Genomic DNA, 17,388 nt, shown 5'->3' with positions numbered 1-17,388 from the left:
TAAGCAAACAGCGCAGACCCAGATGAGACGCCGCATCATGCGGCGTCCCATCTGGTTCTAAGCTGTTTGCCCAGGCCTTTTTCTAGACGCTAGACATAAATGGGTTAATATTACGATATATAAGGAAGCGAAAGAAGTAAGGAATACATGAAAGAGGAAAGAAAGGATTGACGAAGTGTTTCGATCGGTTAGTAAGTCAATTATTATAAAAGTAAGTTTAAAATATGATCGTTATTTGATAATAAGTCATGTACCTTTCTTCCATAATTATATTCGAATCAGGCTTCAATAATTTAATGTATGAACGTGAAATTGTTTGCGGAATGGTTTTGCACTGAACTTTGCAATATGCAAATCATAATGGGAGAGTTAAAGAAGCGTGCACGTGTGTTTGGTAAATTGGAGGCGTATTAAAGGTTATTCTTTGATATCAAGATATAATCATAAAGGATCAATGTGACTTATTTTTCACTTTCTTGCAAAACGCAATTATGCTTTCATAGGCACAGCGCAAAGATTTAAATGCAGTTTCCAATATATGTTTTAATCATTAGGATTTTTTTGTTCTATTAAGTTTTATCTGCAAAATTTGTTTATCACTAGCGTTATAATGAATGATAATATAATAATAATTATTATTAAAATAATAATAATAATAATTAATAATAATATATTATTATTATTTTCTTATTATTAAAAATAAAATAAAAAACTATTCCGGTTATTAAAAATCTATTAACAATCTTTCCCTGTAAGCAAATCCTGTTACAAAACAATTTTTAACAATAATTGAGAAATCGGACCTGACATTTGGATACTGGAAGGAAAGACCTGTCTACAGATCGGCATTTCAACTAAAAGCGACTGAAAATCTGCATTTTATGTTTAAGTTTACTCACGTTCATATACATATATTTTTCGATCATAAATGAAAATGATTTTTTTTAAAGCACGTTTCGTATGTCCACTTATAAAGCTCTCGGCGCTTTGATTAGATTAAATCAGCTATGGCGCGAATTAGGTTCTAACGCTGTTCAAACACTGGTATCAAGAGAACTAATTTCAAAGGCATTCACTGTAAAAACCGGTATCAAAACTCAACCTCAGTTTACCGGATACATTATCACACAATCACCAATTCGCGACATGTTTCTTTCCAACCGCACATTCTCGGCCCTTTCCGTCAAACTTCGGATAAGATTAATTATTTATAATCTGCGAGGGGTACCGAATGTTTTCTTTCCTTTTCTTTAAAGACGTTTAAAATGTATGTACATGTATGCACGGTTAAAGAAAGCGCCGCTGCATGTGCTGCTATTCACATTTATGTTAAACAATAATTTTTTTTTTGAAAGATTTTTTTAATAAGAAAGTGTTAATGTAATAACAACAGCGATTGTGGAAATCAATAGAAATCTATAATTCAATAATGGATTTTAATTTAATCATATTTAATCGATGGCGATTTAAACCGGTCTGTATTTAATACGAGATGCATTCGTAACAACGCGTTTAATTATTTTACTGCACAATATGCGCGTAAAGGCGCTTTATATTCAGTACTTACATGTCTGACACGGATTGTTACGTTTTGATAAGTGAAATTTCACAGGTGGTTAGCGAGCTTTCGTATACTCGTCGATGGAGTGAACAAATGAAAGTAATTTCCCGAAAACTGTGACGGAAAATGCGGACCTAGGATTTGACAGGTTTAAAACGCGGCTTTGTGGGGATTTACAAAAGAATATGTGCCTTAATATTCGATATATTTGATTTTCTTATTATGTTACGAAGAAATGTGCTTCAATATCCCTGAACAATGTTGTACAGCGGATAATAGATAAATTGCTTTTTTTCGTTTGGATGAGACAGGATATTTTCAAAATTCTCAACGAATGATTTATTTAAGTTTGATGTCGTTGTCGTTGTTTGAGACTGAACATATCTATCCCTTATTAAAATGATAAGGATGTTAAAACGAGTTTTAGTGAAATACATTATTTTGATTTATTCTTTTTTCTTTTATATTTAAACAAAGTTTTAAGCATTGTGTAGGGATCGTTAAAAAATTCTTATAATATAACACTGAGCAGTAGTATATGAGCCTCGCTCTGGGAAAACCGGGCTTAATATCATTTGCGTAAATTGTCGTCCGAGATTAGCCTGTGCAGTCAGCACCGGCTTATAAGGACCGACACATTCCGTTGGATTATTGTTCTTCGTTTAAAGGAAGTCTTTTCTGGGCAAAAATCAAGTTTAGGATGGAAGTGTCGTCCATGATAAGCTTGTGTGGAATGCACAGGCTAATCTGAGACGACCCTTCGCGCTATTGCATTAAGCACCGTTTTCCCAGAAAGAGGCTCATATGTTTTCTCGGGGACTCAAATAGAAGTATTCTGATAAAAATACTGACGACTGGAACATTTTATTAAATGTATTTATCGGATTATAGGCCTATGTACATTTGGTTTGAACATGAATGGAAGCATGCGATAAGTAATTGTTTATAAAATCTATGTACGCACACTTGAGGGAGAGTTTTAAAAGAGTGTTGTTTTTTTATCAAACTGATATTTACACAATGACTTTAATGGAGAACGCACCAAGAAATCAGTTTCCGGTCCCGACGGTGTCCAAGGTAACTTTGTTTCCGCCACTTTCGACACCAAACAATAACGTCACGTATCAGCACGCGACCCATGATCTCGTGACGTCACAGATCACGTGCAGCGACACGCGAGATCGACGAGCTGCGACCGCCTTTCCTCGGGGAGTGTCCCGAAATAGTAATGGCGACTTGCTTGGAAATGACACGTACGTGCATTTTTAATCGACCGTTTTGACCGGTATGGGATTTATTTTTACCATAATGGGATATATCATTTTTATGTAAAAATGAACTTAGGAACAAAAAATTTGCTCAAAGAAAAATACGCACAAGGTTTATTAAGTTTGGAACGTAATGCCAGATTTTCCATTAAAATGTCAGCAGAAAGTTTAGTTTCCAATCAAATATGATGAAAATTAAAAGTTGTGTCTGACAACCGGATTTATAAATCATCATGTTATTATATTCACAGATTTCCTAATGAAAACACTGCTTATTTGTGGATTTGAAATAACGATAATGATTTATTGCATGATTCGATTAACTTTCTCTCTGTACTGAAACATTATACGTTTTTTTTAAGGTAGGGGTAGATTTTGCACGAACTGTACCTTGTTTGACAAATGCAATAAACGCAATGAAATGATTGTTTGATAACTGCTCTGTGTCATAACATGCAACGCTCCTGATTGTATAGAACAAAGTCCAAAGCACATAGGTATAGCTGTCGTTCATTGAGCCTCATTCTGTGAAAACTGGGCTTAACGCATGTGCGTTACGTATCGTCCCAGATTATCGCCCCAGTCCGCACATTTTAATATGGGACAACCCATTACCCCATAAACAGTTTTTTCGCTCAGAAGGGACCTCCATTAAACGAAACAATACTATGCAAATGGAGACTGTCGTTCATGAAGAGCCTGTGTGTACTGCACAGGCTAATCTGGGATGACACTTTACGCATATGCACGATGCCCAGTTTTCCAGTTTCTCATTTTCTCATTGGTTTGCATATAGAATTTGACTAAACCAGTATTATCGTCGGAAATATTTCATATATGTATGTGATGTAATATTTGTACGGCAAACATTCTATATTGCCATAATATAGTATGATAAATCCAATAAAAACACATATTTTTCTTTCCTTTTTTATCAACGTTTCGGCTTACGCCTTCATCAGGATAATACAAATAATAACAGAAAGCGGATGTTACGTCATTGACTTAACGTACATTAAAATGCGGGAAAATGTACCTCAATAAAATGAACGTTAATTAAATTAAGCTTAACTTTCGGATTCAAGAATACACAATTTCCTATAAAATTATATATAAAAATACTAATAGGAAAAAACAAAAGTAAGCTTATTAAATTGAAGAGCTAGTCTTTTATGTTAAAAAGAACTTTGTTATTCATACCATTTGGGTGTAATGTTTTAAGTCTATGAATCCAGTAAGTTTCTTTACACAGACGATTTATGTTGTTACTAACAACATCAATTGGCATAAAGGAAAAGTCATTTGCGCTGTGGTGATCTTCATTAAAATATGATGCGACCAAAGTTGAAAACTCAGGGTTAGACAAGTTTCTTATGTCAAATCGATGACTGTTCATTCTTTTTGACACCGATTTGCATGGTTTGTCCACTGCTTCTTACACTGTTTACATGTAATGAGGTATATTACATCTTTAGATGCACATTTCATATTCTTCTGTAAATTAAATTGCTCGCCTGTTACTGTACTTTTAATTTTTTCTCCAACGTGTATGGATTTACAATGGAAGCAACGTGTTTTTTTATATTGCCATAATAAAAGAAATGTTTGGCTTGGTAAAAGCTCACAGAGAAGTAAAGGAGAAATCTAGAGGGCGTAAAACAATCTCTCTTTTTTAAACGCGTACAATCCTTACACATGAAAAACTAAGGTTTGCACAGACATGATGTCTTTTGGATTATTAATACTACTATTTAAACTATTCGATTGCTGCCGATAAGTGTCAAAAGTAAAGTAATGGAACAGTTTGTGCCATATGGGATATTTTCATTGATCTTTGTAATCCCGCATTTAACATTTTGAAACGAGTAATTATCGAACACAGATATTAACATCCCACGGTAAGTATTGTTCGCTGGTGATTAAACGAGAAATAATAATATTTCGTATTACAATCTGATGATGAGGTATCGATTATTGTCGAACAATGCTTAATGTTTGATTTCGACGCAATCGCCTCGTTTGATAACGTATTGCGGCGCTTTGTATTTGAACGCACAAAGGAAACTAACTTGGGGATAATAGAAACGTAATGTAGTGAAAGCTCTCTGTCTGTAGGTCATAATATACTAAATATTTTTCTTATATAATTCAGTGTTAAAGCGGCAACTTTAAGCGAAAATGAATGCAACATTTTGCACATAGAGACCACATAACCATACCTTTTCTAAAAGGCCAATCTAAGCCGAATCGATTCATGCAATAAAAAAGATATGTCATGTACAAACCAAGAAAGACTTTGACGCAAATCAAAATCGACTGTTTTGCAACTTTTATTCCGGCCGTTTTCTAGTGGAATGTAACAAAAGTTTAAATTGAAAATCATTAGGATATTACTCATCATCTGCTTCTAGATATCCAATCGCACATTCTCGGCCCTATCCGTCAAACATCGGACAAGTATTGATAATCTGCGAGGGGTACCGAATGCTAGATATCCTGTTTGAAGTTTTATTATGATAGATTATCAGAACAATGGTCAAAATGGAAATCGATCTTAAAAATGTCTAACGCATTTGTTGTTGAATTGTGTTCTGTTGCTGCTGATGTTGTTGTTGTTGTTGTCGTCGTCGTCATTTATCAGGTTTTGAAGTTGTCATTATTTCAATTAGGGAAGGCATCGAATACCTATATCGGTATTCGAATATTCGAAAAACCATTCAATCGAATATTCGAATGATTTTGCCATCCCTAATTTCAATACAATAATCATCCCATTACGATTTGCGTCTTTTTTGTGTGCAATATTCATCAATAAATTAACCCATTTATGCCTAGTGGACTCTCCCATCATTCTAAATTGGATCAATGTATTTCCAAAATTAGGGATATCTAGTTTGTTTATTTCTATATTTAGAACATTTCTTACAGAAATTCTTTTAAGCAAACAGCGTAGACGCATGATGCGGCGTCTCATCTGGGTCTACGCTGTTTGCCAATGCCTTTTTCTAGCCGCTATGCATAAATGGGTTAATGGCATTAATGTTTTGAAAGTACAAACATGTATCTGTATAAGTCGGGTAGAGGGTCGAAAAGGCTTAACGTTTAATCCTCACCCTCTTTCGTTTGTCTGGCGATCTTTGTTTTAACCTCCGCTAATCCGCTGTAAGGCTACAAATCTCGCAATCTCGACGAAAAGGTTCCGAAGTCTTATGTTTGCCCAAGCCTTATCACGTGTGCGGGAATGAAAGTGAAAAACTTTACTAATCGATGAGTAATCTTGTACATGCATTGCTTATTAAAGGAACCTTTTCATGTTTAAGTAATTTGACAAAATGAGAAAAAAAATTGTTTCAGATTCGCAAATTTTCGTTGTGGTTATGATATTTGTGAGGAAACAGTATTACTGAACATTAATCATGCTCTACATATCCATTATATGTATCTTTTGACGATTTTTAAAACCTGAAATTATAAAGCGTTGCAACGCGAAACGATTTAATAATTTGGAGAGTTCTGTTGTTGTCGTTATGTTTTGTGATACTACCAGGATAAATAATATAAAGTATAAAATGCATCACTCATTGTATGAGCACGAATGGCCGAGTGGTCTAAGCGATAGACTTTTACTCAAGGGGTCAGTGGTTCGAGCTCATTCGAGGATTTTTTTTTCTTTCATTAATTTTGTTCTTGTAATTTTTTTTACTAGTTTTTTACTTTTTAGATCCAATGTTCACATTTATGAATATAAAGCGTTTAATACAAATCTTCAATACATGCCAAAATCTGTAAAAAGGTCTCTTTAAAGGGACCTGTTCACAAATGATTTCTTTAAACGTAATTGCAGTTATGTACTAACAAAAAATACCTATCCAAACATAATTATAATATCAAGAAACACATTGAATAATAAAATCTATGAAAATCGCGACAGACAGACTTTTTTGTGCGGTCAATTTTTTTAAACGCTTCTAATTATTATCTTTATTATTTTTGTAAAACCCAACTCAATGCGGTGATCGTTTAAGACCTCGTTAGACGGGCTGCAATCACAGCTTTGACATTCCATTGCGCATTGTTTATACTATCGAACAAATGTTCAATCAACTTCTCGTATACATTATGATTTCTATCCAATATTCCCGACAAATGCAATAGGCAATTGAACTGTATATAATTGAATAGATAAAACGTTCATGGCGATTGAAATGCGATTGAAATCTTCGTGTAGGCCAAACAAACTTCTGACATATGGCCGTTGCCACCGTGGGCTTAACCCGTTGCATGCTGGGAAAATTGTCGTCTGCTAAAATGTCGTCTGCTGAATTTCTAAAATTAGCATTTTCTTCGATTTTTTTTCAAAGAATACTATTCTGTGGCGTCTCATCTGGATCCAAACTGGTTGCAAAGGCCTTCAAAATTCGGTTCCAGCACTGATAGAGTTAAATTAAGTCAATTTTAAAATCACATGCACCAAGAGCATGTCAAATAAATAGGCGTTTGATTTGAAGACAACGCTGCGCTGAAGTTAATTAACGATGATTGTTTTATTTGCTTTGCTGGTCATATTTTGAAAACAACATAAAACGGCGTTATTGATAATTTTTACACTGATTGTCTCCGGGTTTTTTTATTTATTTAACTTGTTCTAACTCACAAGCTATCATTATACCATATCCCATTATCTAGGCCTATCATAGTATCGTTGTCATCGTTGTTAACGACAATATTGTTTCATTTCATGTATATCATTTAAATAATTAAAAAAAAAAAAAAATTTAAATCATCATCATCATCATCAAACTCATCATCATCATCATCATCATCATCATCATCATCATCATCATCATCATCATCATCATCATCATCATCATCAGCAGCAGCAGCAGCAGCAGCAGCAGCATCATCATCATCATCATCATCATCATCATCATCATCATCATCATCATCATCATCATCATCATCATCATCACCATCATCATCATCATCATCATCATCATCATCATCATCATCATCATCATCATCATCATCATCATCATACTCATCATCATCATCATCACCACCACCACCACCATCATCATCATCATCATTATCATCATCATCATCATCATCATCATCATACTCATCATCATCACCACCACCACCACCACAACCACCACCACCATCATCATCATCATCATCATCATCATCATCATCATCATCATCATCATTATTATTATTATCATTATTATTAGTATTATTATGTTATATTTCATCGACGCACACAGGTTCCGTTATCTCATTAATATTCTTTTCATTTAGATGAGAATGTCCGTTTAGATTCGTTGTTGTAGTATTTGTATAATAACGCAGGCCAATTCTAAGTAAACAATGTCTTTTGCTTGCAGTTCTTGCAAATCAATGGAATAACCCATAGAAGTAATAGTAATGACAATTTTCTTTAGAAATCGATATAAGCTTGTTTAAATTTCCTTATCTTCTTTTTGAATCGAAAATTGACATTCATAACGTAGAGACCCGGAAATTCAGAATGCAAGTTGCGACTTTTCTGTGAAAGCAAAAATCAACTTTTTTGAATAATAATGTACAGATTGTGTGACTGGATATGCTAGTTCACAAAGAAACTAATAGATAAAGATATCACTCACCTGCAAATACTTTGCTATAATGCGTATTTCAAACAGGTGTATTTTTAATTATTGAATGTTTTAAAATATCGTGCAAGTTTAATATTTTCAAAAAAGCGGCACAATGGAAAGGTATTGAAAGCCTTTAATATATAATTAATTATCTTATTACTCGCATATCTTGAGTTGCTTTTATTGTAATTTCGCAAGTTAGTGATATGACAGCTAGGCTGTATGTGTGAGAAGTCTTCTATAATTTGAGTCATGTTCTGAGAAAACTGGGCATAATGCATGTCCGTCTAGTGTCGTCCCAGATCAGCCTGTGCAGTCCGCACAGGCTAATCAGGGACGACACTTTCCGCCTAAGCTTAATTTTCATAAAAACTAAAATACCGTAAAAGTGGAAAGTGACGTCCATAATTAGCCTGTGCGGACTACACAGGATAATCTGGGACGACACTTTACGCACATGCATTACGTCCAGTTTTCTCATAACGCGACTGCTGGAAAGAAGGAAGCGATGGAGTAATAGACGAAGAACGGAGGGAGTAAGGGAGCGATTATCAAAGCGATTATCAAAGATAGGGAATGCGGGATGGAGTGAATTGAGGGATGAAGGGATTGACGGTGGGAATGAAATGATAGCGTGAATGAAGGGTGGAATTAAGGAAGCACGAGGGTGGAGTGAATGAGGGAAGGGTGAAAGGTTGGATTGAATGCAGGTATGAATGGAATAGATGGCGTCAGATAGGGAAGAAGAGGGTGGAGTGAGGGAGGGAGGAAATAACGATATTGAGCCTGAGGGCATGAGAGAGGTAATGAAAAGATGAATTGAACGAGTGAGTGAATGAAGGGGTGGGGTGATTGGGACATTGAGTGATGTAGAAATTGAGTGATGGAGGGAATGAAGGGATGAAGTGAAGTAGTGAAGTTATGAAGAAAGGAATGATTGATGGAGGTGACTGAGGGATTGTGCGAATGAAGGAAGCAATTCATTTCAGGATCAAAAGGAAGCGAAAGAAGTAAGTAACAAATGAAGGAGGTAAGAAAAGTATTTCGATCGGTAAGTAAGTCAGTTGTTATAAAAGTAAGTTTAGAATTGGATCGTTATTGGATAATAAGTCATATACTATTCTTCTTTGATTGTATTTGAATCAAGCTTCTATTATTAAATGTATGAACGTGAAATTGTTTGCGGAATCGTTTTGGATTGAACTTTGCAATATGCAAATCATAATGGGAGAGTTAAAGAAGCGTGCACGTGTGTTTGGTAAATCGAAGGCTTATTAAAGATTATTCTTTATATCAAGATTTAATCAAAAAGGATCAATGCGACTTTTTTTCCGATTTCTTGCAAAAGGCAATTATACTTTCATAGACACAGCGCCAAGATTAAAATGCAGTTTCTAATGGATGTTTTTAATCTTCTTGTCTTTTAAGTTTTACCTGCATAATTTGGTTATCACTAGCATAATAATGAATGATAACATAATAATAATAATAATAATAATAATAATAATAATAATAATAATAATAATAATAATAATAATAATAATAATAATCATCATCATCATCATCATCATCATCATCATCATCATCATCATCATCATCATCATCATCATCACCACCACCATCACCACCATCGCCACCATCGCCACCGCCATCGCCGCCACCGCCACTACCAGTACTACAACCTACAATTTATTTGCAGTCAGCTGTACCCTAGCTCGCAATGGCGCACAGAAAACAAGTCGCAGTTCGCCGGCGAGATGCCCGTGGGGGGCTGGGAGCTGCCCCGGGGTCAGCCTGACTTTGTCATCACCTCGATCGATAATCGGAGGCACAACCCACAATCTCGGCAGGTGTTCCACATCAAGAGATTCAATAAAAAGGTTTGATGTAATTTTTCTTTTAATGTTGAATTAACCCATTTATGCCTAGTGGATTCTTCCATCCTTCTAAATTGGATCAATTTACATCCAAAATTAGAGTTGTCTAGTATATTTATTTCTATATTTAGAATATTTCTTACAGAAATTCCTTTAAGCAAATTAGCGCAGACCCTGATGAGACGCCGCATCTTTGCTGTTTACCAAGGCCTTTTTTCCAGGCGATAGGCATATATGGATTAAGTCTTCTTGAACACAAAAAACGATTGCTTGTCTCCATGTCACATTCTAATTACTATATTTAATTACTTTAATTTATATAATAATAGATATGATATAATAATATAATTACTTTATTTATCTTATTACTATATTTATTATATTTAAAAGTGAAAAACGAATAAAACATAACTAATATTATGAAGAAGCATCGAAGATGACGTCATTTAGTACTTTCTATAGTTTAACGATGACGTCATTGTATTATTTCGTTTAATATATCTCTTCCAGCCCGTGTGCAGTCTTCAGTGGATAGACAACGGTAAAGGAACTTCCGGTTCTGCACCAGAGCCTCCCGGAAGTGTGTACCGCGTGTCCTACCAGGAGACACCGGGAACCAAACAGCCACAGATAGTTCACAAGAGGGACATGGACCGACCAATTGATGGGTCAATAGGTAAAGCAAACGAAAATCTTAAACCATTTATGCCTAGTGGACTCTCCCATCTTTCTAAATTGGATCAATGTATTTTCCAAATTAGGGATGTCTAGTATATTTATTTCTATATTTAGAATATTTCTTACAGAAATTCCTTTCAGCAAACAGCGCAGACCCTGATGAGACGCCGCATCATGCGTCGTCTCATCTGGGTCTACGCTGTTTGCCAGGCCTTTTTTCTAAACGCTAGGCATAAATGGGTTAAATAGGTAAACCAAAGAGGTTAGCTTTCCTTGCGGCTAACGGAAGCGGCTGCATGTACCAATATGGATCGGCAGACACTATTGCACAAATCATCTATCTTACGGTGCATTACGGAGATTGTCGATGTATTAAGATTGATATCAATCTATGTTACGGTGGATTCCGGAATGGCTCGAAATATCAAGATGTACAAGTAAACTCCCTGCAGATCTGGAAGGGTGTCTTGTTATGCCCCCGAAGGAGGGCATATAGTGATCGCACTATCCGTCTGTCTGTCTGTCCGTCTGTCTTTCCGTCACACTTTTGCGTTTAGGTTTCGAAAAATGCTCATAACTTCTATGTCGCTTCAGATGTTACCTTCATATTTGGTATGCATGTGTATATGGACAAGGCCTTTCCATACGCACAAACATTTTACCCCTTTGACCTTGACTTTGAACTTAGGGTCCGCGTGTAGGTTTCGAAATCTGCGTTAAGGTTTAGAAAAAAGCGTTTTTCGGGGTCCGTCTTCCAATGGAGACAGCTCTTGTTTGTAATTTTCTCTTACTTTATGCAAAACAGTCTTCTTATCTTCGCATTTAAACGTGTAAATACGGTAAGCAGTCAAACCTGTAAAATGATTTTTTTTTAATATTCCCTTTTTCAGTTCCGGTCAACATTATGAGCGCAAACTTCGACATCCGGTCGGAAATGATGCTGCCTGTCTGTGATTCGGTACGTATTGGGGTTGAAAATATATGAGACGCGTTCTGAGAAAACTTGGCTTTATGCATGTGCGTAAAGTGTCGTTCCAGATTAGCCTGTGCAGTCCGCACAATCTTATCAGGGACGACACTTTCCGCCTTAACTGGATTTTCGTTTAGAAGAGACTTCTTTTAAACGAAAAATACCATTAAAAGCGGAAAGTGACGTCCCTGATTAGCCTGTGCGGACTGCACAGGCTTATCTGGGATGAGACTTTACGCATAAGCCCCGTTTTCTCAGAACGCGTCTCATACATAACTAGTTCTGCAACCAGAGAAAGTCATTTCCTTCACTGAAAATCCAAACATCTTACAAGTAACGAAGTGTGTGGCCATTCGTTCAACAGAAGTGTGTGTGTTTTGTTTTTCTTTTACAAAAGGTAACATATTACGTAAATACTGGTTTTAAATATTCATTCTTCATTCAGAAACATGATTTTCATGTTAGTTTTTTGTATTTTCATCACTAAGAAAAGCTTGATTAAACTTTGGTTTCGGAGCTTGGCGGATGCAAATCGAGTGCTTTTGTAAAGATTTATCGTTTCTGGATCATCAGACAATATATTGCATCTTTCTTACAGAGGATTCCGGAGATAGTCGATCTGTAAATATTGTTAATCTTACGGAGGATTCCGGAGATTGTCGATGTGTCACGATTGAGATGTAATGCGGACTTCGTTTTCTATTTATGATTTCGAAGGAAATTAATTGTAATTAACATTAAATTGATTTAGTAGCCATTGTTGTTTTTGTATACTGTACTCACTTCTATTTAGAGAAACGTTCTATTTTTGTAGACAGCAATGCCGTCGGCACATAACCCTCATCGATACTTGCTGAGGAAAAGAAAAGTTGCGCCCCCTTACAGGATAGGTAATATGTCTGCCAGCTTTCTTATTGTTTTATGTTGTTAACTTTTAAGTCCATAAATACTCAAAATCAACGAACATTTCATAAAGCAGTTCGTAAAATAACGTTAACCCATAAAAAAGGAGTGTTTCCCTATTGCAATAGCCAAATTTTCTACGCTAGATGTGGTCTGGTAACATAGATTTAAGGAGCTACAAAATACTCGCTTTAATTTTTTAATGTATTCCATGCGAATTTCTCGCGACGATATCCGAACATTTACTGTTCGCTCGTCAATGTTCGGGTATCGTCGCGGGAGTTGAGGAAGAAGAATAAAAATGCCAAGGAGGAGTGGATTGAAGGACAATTCATTAACACAGACAAAGAGATGAACACAGGTAGCAGTAAGCGGGCTTTCAGCACCCTCAATACATTCACAGAGTGCCGTCATCCAATGACTAGTGTTATATCCGACGCTGACGGGAACCTCCTGACCGTGAGTGCCGATGTCCTGAACAGGTGGACTGAAAACTGCATCGACCTCTATAACTACCCGCTTCAAACAGACCCAAGTCTCAATCAAAACAATTCCAGACCAGATGCGGACGACGAAAGTCCGTCCAAACCTAAGACAGAGGTGGAGGAGGCAGTGCAGTTTGAAAGCAGAAAAATCTTCGGGAGTGAACAACGTCCCTTCCGAGCTGGCTAAGATCGGTTAGGAGAACAAGACTCTCTGGTCATTCTCCTACAGAGAGAAGGAACTCTCAAGCTTTGCGAGAAATACCGCACCATCAGCGTAACCAGAGTCACGCTACGCATCATCCTAAACCGATTGACAAGTAAAGCAGAGGAACTGCTGGCGGAAGAGCAGACTGGATTCAGAGCTGGGCGGCGCGCAAGGGTATTAATCTTCAACTGCAGAGGCATATTTGAAAAATACATGTAACACCAACGTAAGCTCTTCCACAACTGTATCGACTTTAAGAATAATTTCAACCGCGTGTGGCATGATTGCCTATGGCAGTTTCTGAGACTATTTAACATTGACGAAAAGCTGGTGCAAGTCATCCAATAACTCTACTGAAAAGCCAGCAGCGCAGTACTTCTCTATGAATATAAGGGTGACTTTCAGGACATCATTTGGTGTTTGTCGGATGCGTTTGCTATCTTCCATTCATTGTAACCTTTTTCTTTAGAAGATAATGCATGAAAATCTCCAATACCAACACACCTCTTTCTCCATCGGTGGAAACCACATCACCATTTTTAGATTCGCTGATGAAATGAGCCGCGTTCTGAGAAAACTGGACTTAATGCATGTGCGTAAAGTGTCGTCCCAGATTAGCCTGTGCAGTCCGCACAGGCTAATTAGGGACGCCACTTTCCGCTTTTATGGTGTTTTTAGTTTCAAGGAAGTCCCTCCTTACCGAAAATCAAGTTTAGGCGGAAAGTGTCGTCCCTGATTAGCCTGTGCGGACTGCACAGGCTAATCTGGGATGACACTTTACGCACATCCATTTAGCCCAGTTTTCTCAGAACAAGACTCAAATTGACATTATGGGTGGTACCAGCAGTGAACACCAATACCTCAAAAATTGATTCTATGAAAAAGCAAAAGCATACGGGATAAACATCAGCACAGAGAAGTCGAATATCATGGTGAACATTACAAACAACACCAGTGCAGACAACCACATGAACTGTGAGAATCTGGAAGAAGTGACTTGAGAGCAACCCTGTCCAAGGATGGAACCAGTACCAATGTGGTACGAATACGAACTGCCACTGCGACCGCAGCGATGTCTAGACTGTGCAGGTTGTGAACAAATGAGCCTTGTTCTCAGAAAACTGGGCTTAATGCATGTTCGTAAAGTGTCGTCTCAGATTAGCCTGTGCAGTCCGCACAGGCTAATCAGGGACGACACTTTCCGCCTACATTGGATTTTTTCTAAGAAGAGACTTCATTTAAACGAAAAATGTCTTAAAAGCGGAAAGTGTCGTCCCTGATTAGCCTGTTCGAACTGCATGAAGAACACTAACTATTTATTCGTTTTATTCATATTTTTAGTCAACGGCATCGTAAATCCGCCAAGGGAAGAAATACATCAAGTGCCCCGACCGCCGAGGGAATCCCGCTCCAAGTTGCCGGCGGGAATCTGCAGTTCTCCCGACGGAAGTTACGACCGGACCTGCGTCAGCAGTCTCTCCGGTTACGCGTTCACCCGCCGGAAATACATTCCGCCGCCAGCTAATAATATACTGACAGGTAAACACGCGCTGATGTGATAAACATATTTTTGTCCCCTACCGGTGAAATCGGAGGGGACTTATGGTTTGCGCTCTGTGCGTCAGTCTGTCTGTCTGTCAGTCAGACTGTCAGTCCGTCACACTTTTCTGGATCCTGCGATAACTTTAAAAGTTATTCATATTGATTAATGAAACTTAAAACATGGACAGATGGCAATATTAAGATTATGCACGTCAATTCATTTTGTTCCTACCTCAAGAATTCTGGTTGCTATGGCAACAAATATAAAAAATACTGACAATGGTGGAGTTTCACCGGCAGGGGACCATATTGCTTGGCAATCTCTTGTTTGATTCTTATATTTTCTTTCGTGGTTTATAGAGAATACTATGTAAGTGTCATTGTATTCATTGTGTTTTATTAACACGTATACGTATCATGAATATTGCTGGGCCAAGTGTGAGGTTTATCACTCTAAAACCGGTTTAAACCAGTGCTTAGCATTAACCGTTCCAAGGCGGTGACCCCGGCTTTATTCTACTATCTGTGTACCGTAAATACTCTATGTTTTCGGACACTTAAAAATAATAAAGAAAATTCGTGTCCGAAAACTTAGATAAGAAAAATATTAACAAAATTTTAAAACATAAATAACGGACGAAAACTCGTGTGTCCGAAAATAAAGAGTCACGAAAAATAATTATTTTTGCTAAAAAAAGGGGGTGTCCGAAAACTTAGAGTGTCCGAAAACATAGAGTAATTACGGTATGTTGTTTCGTATTGTGCCGTACTGTTTTGGCAATTGGTTACGTGCCATAAATAAAGGACCACGAACGTATGTATAACAGGAATTCAATACTGCTGGGCTGGAGCAACTGGGGTTTCACTTCTTTATATTGAATTCATCCGACGAGTTGAAGAAAGGTTTACACGGCGAGGCTCCATTTATCCCACGATTTATACATTTAAACGAGTTAAATCGTCTACAAGTGCAACCTCCTTTTGGCCATTAACCGCAAATGAAATGCCAAGAAAGTAGTCCGCTATGTCCATGACGTAGCAGTGTTTAGGAATGTAGGCATGTAAAGCTTAAGTTTGCACGACACCCAGAGGTTCCTTTTATAAAATCATTAAGCTTTTGGATAAAAAGTCATTCCGGGCAAGAGGCTACATTACGAGATGAGTTGTTATTCTAGCAAAATATATGTCTATAGAAGCATACCTTTATATAGACTACAAACAAAATTAGCGTTGTAAAGCTAAATATACAATACAAAAAGTAGTTCCGAAGCGGAGCAAAACAAGGTAAACGGTAGTTCTCGTTGTAATTACATGTATTGATAATTATTATTACAGGCTTTGATGGCGGTGTTCCAGAAAGCACAAGCATGCGATTTAATGAGAAATATGGACCATTTATGAGGGCGAAAACGATTATATAGCGTGTGGGGGCGAAGTTTCACAACTATGACGTCACTGAATGGACGTCAGCGAGTTTATTGTTTTTATTCACTTGTTATTTATTTATATCTTGCATTAAACTGTTTGGGCATATTATTTATTTTTTATACTTTGTATGTTCAAACTGATTTTAACAAGATAGAAGCTTTTATTCAAGCATCGGTGTGATATTTAAAAACTTCTGAAAAATAAAACGTTTTCTTGTTTACATTCACCTATTCATATATATGTATAAGAACCATATATATTATATACGTTACAATTTCAGTCGGTCATTACAATAAATGTCTTGCGACGGAATACTTTTTAGTGTTATTATTTGTGAATTTTGTCGTCTCCTTAACCCATTTATGCCTAGCGTCTAAAAAAAGCCTTGGCAAACAGCGTAGACCCAGATGAGACGCCGCATGATGCGGCGTCTAATCAGGGTCTGCGCTCTTTGCTTAAATGAATTTCTGTAAGAAATATTCTAAATATAAAAATAAATATACTTGACATCCCTAATTTTGGAAATAAATTGATCCAATTTAGAAGGATGGGAGAGTCCACTGGGCATAAATGGTTAACTTTTCTGTATGTTCAGACCAGTTACGTACATATTACACAGAGGCCGACGTAACTACATGTAAGAGAGGCTATTTGTTGGATTCGATGGAATATCGATTTTATTTCACGAGTGATTATATAAAATATGTATTTTTATGATCATTAGTGAATTAAAATCGATATTCCATCGAATCCAACATTTTTTTTTCTTTTATGTATTTTTACCGTTTATTTACATTGTAAAAGAGTTTAAGTGGATAATTTCACTGGATTTATG

The 17,388-nt window shown here is 36.7% G+C and overlaps 1 protein-coding gene across 3 annotated transcripts in view; it reads left to right on the top strand.

Moving 5' to 3' along the window:
- Positions 1 to 16,869, top strand: part of LOC127861062 (uncharacterized) — a 31,119-nt gene extending 14,250 nt beyond the window's left edge. For 2 of the 3 annotated variants that reach the window (XM_052399427.1, XM_052399426.1), the window contains exons 3-8: positions 10,165 to 10,345; positions 10,853 to 11,018; positions 11,911 to 11,978; positions 12,805 to 12,880; positions 14,925 to 15,122; positions 16,461 to 16,869. In XM_052399427.1, coding sequence (XP_052255387.1) covers positions 10,165 to 10,345; positions 10,853 to 11,018; positions 11,911 to 11,978; positions 12,805 to 12,880; positions 14,925 to 15,122; positions 16,461 to 16,546 — 775 coding nt within the window. In that variant the 3' untranslated portion in view covers positions 16,547 to 16,869. Of the gene's footprint in view, positions 1 to 1,997; positions 2,815 to 10,164; positions 10,346 to 10,852; positions 11,019 to 11,910; positions 11,979 to 12,804; positions 12,881 to 14,924; positions 15,123 to 16,460 lie in introns of those variants that run through there. The other variant, XM_052399425.1, reaches the window with a different exon arrangement.
- The last annotated feature ends 519 nt before the right edge of the window (positions 16,870 to 17,388 follow it).

The sequence above is a fragment of the Dreissena polymorpha genome, chromosome 15 (assembly GCF_020536995.1).
Source record: "Dreissena polymorpha isolate Duluth1 chromosome 15, UMN_Dpol_1.0, whole genome shotgun sequence".
In the NCBI taxonomy this organism is placed as follows: domain Eukaryota; kingdom Metazoa; phylum Mollusca; class Bivalvia; order Myida; family Dreissenidae; genus Dreissena; species Dreissena polymorpha.
This window is presented reverse-complemented; position numbering and strand designations above follow the sequence as displayed.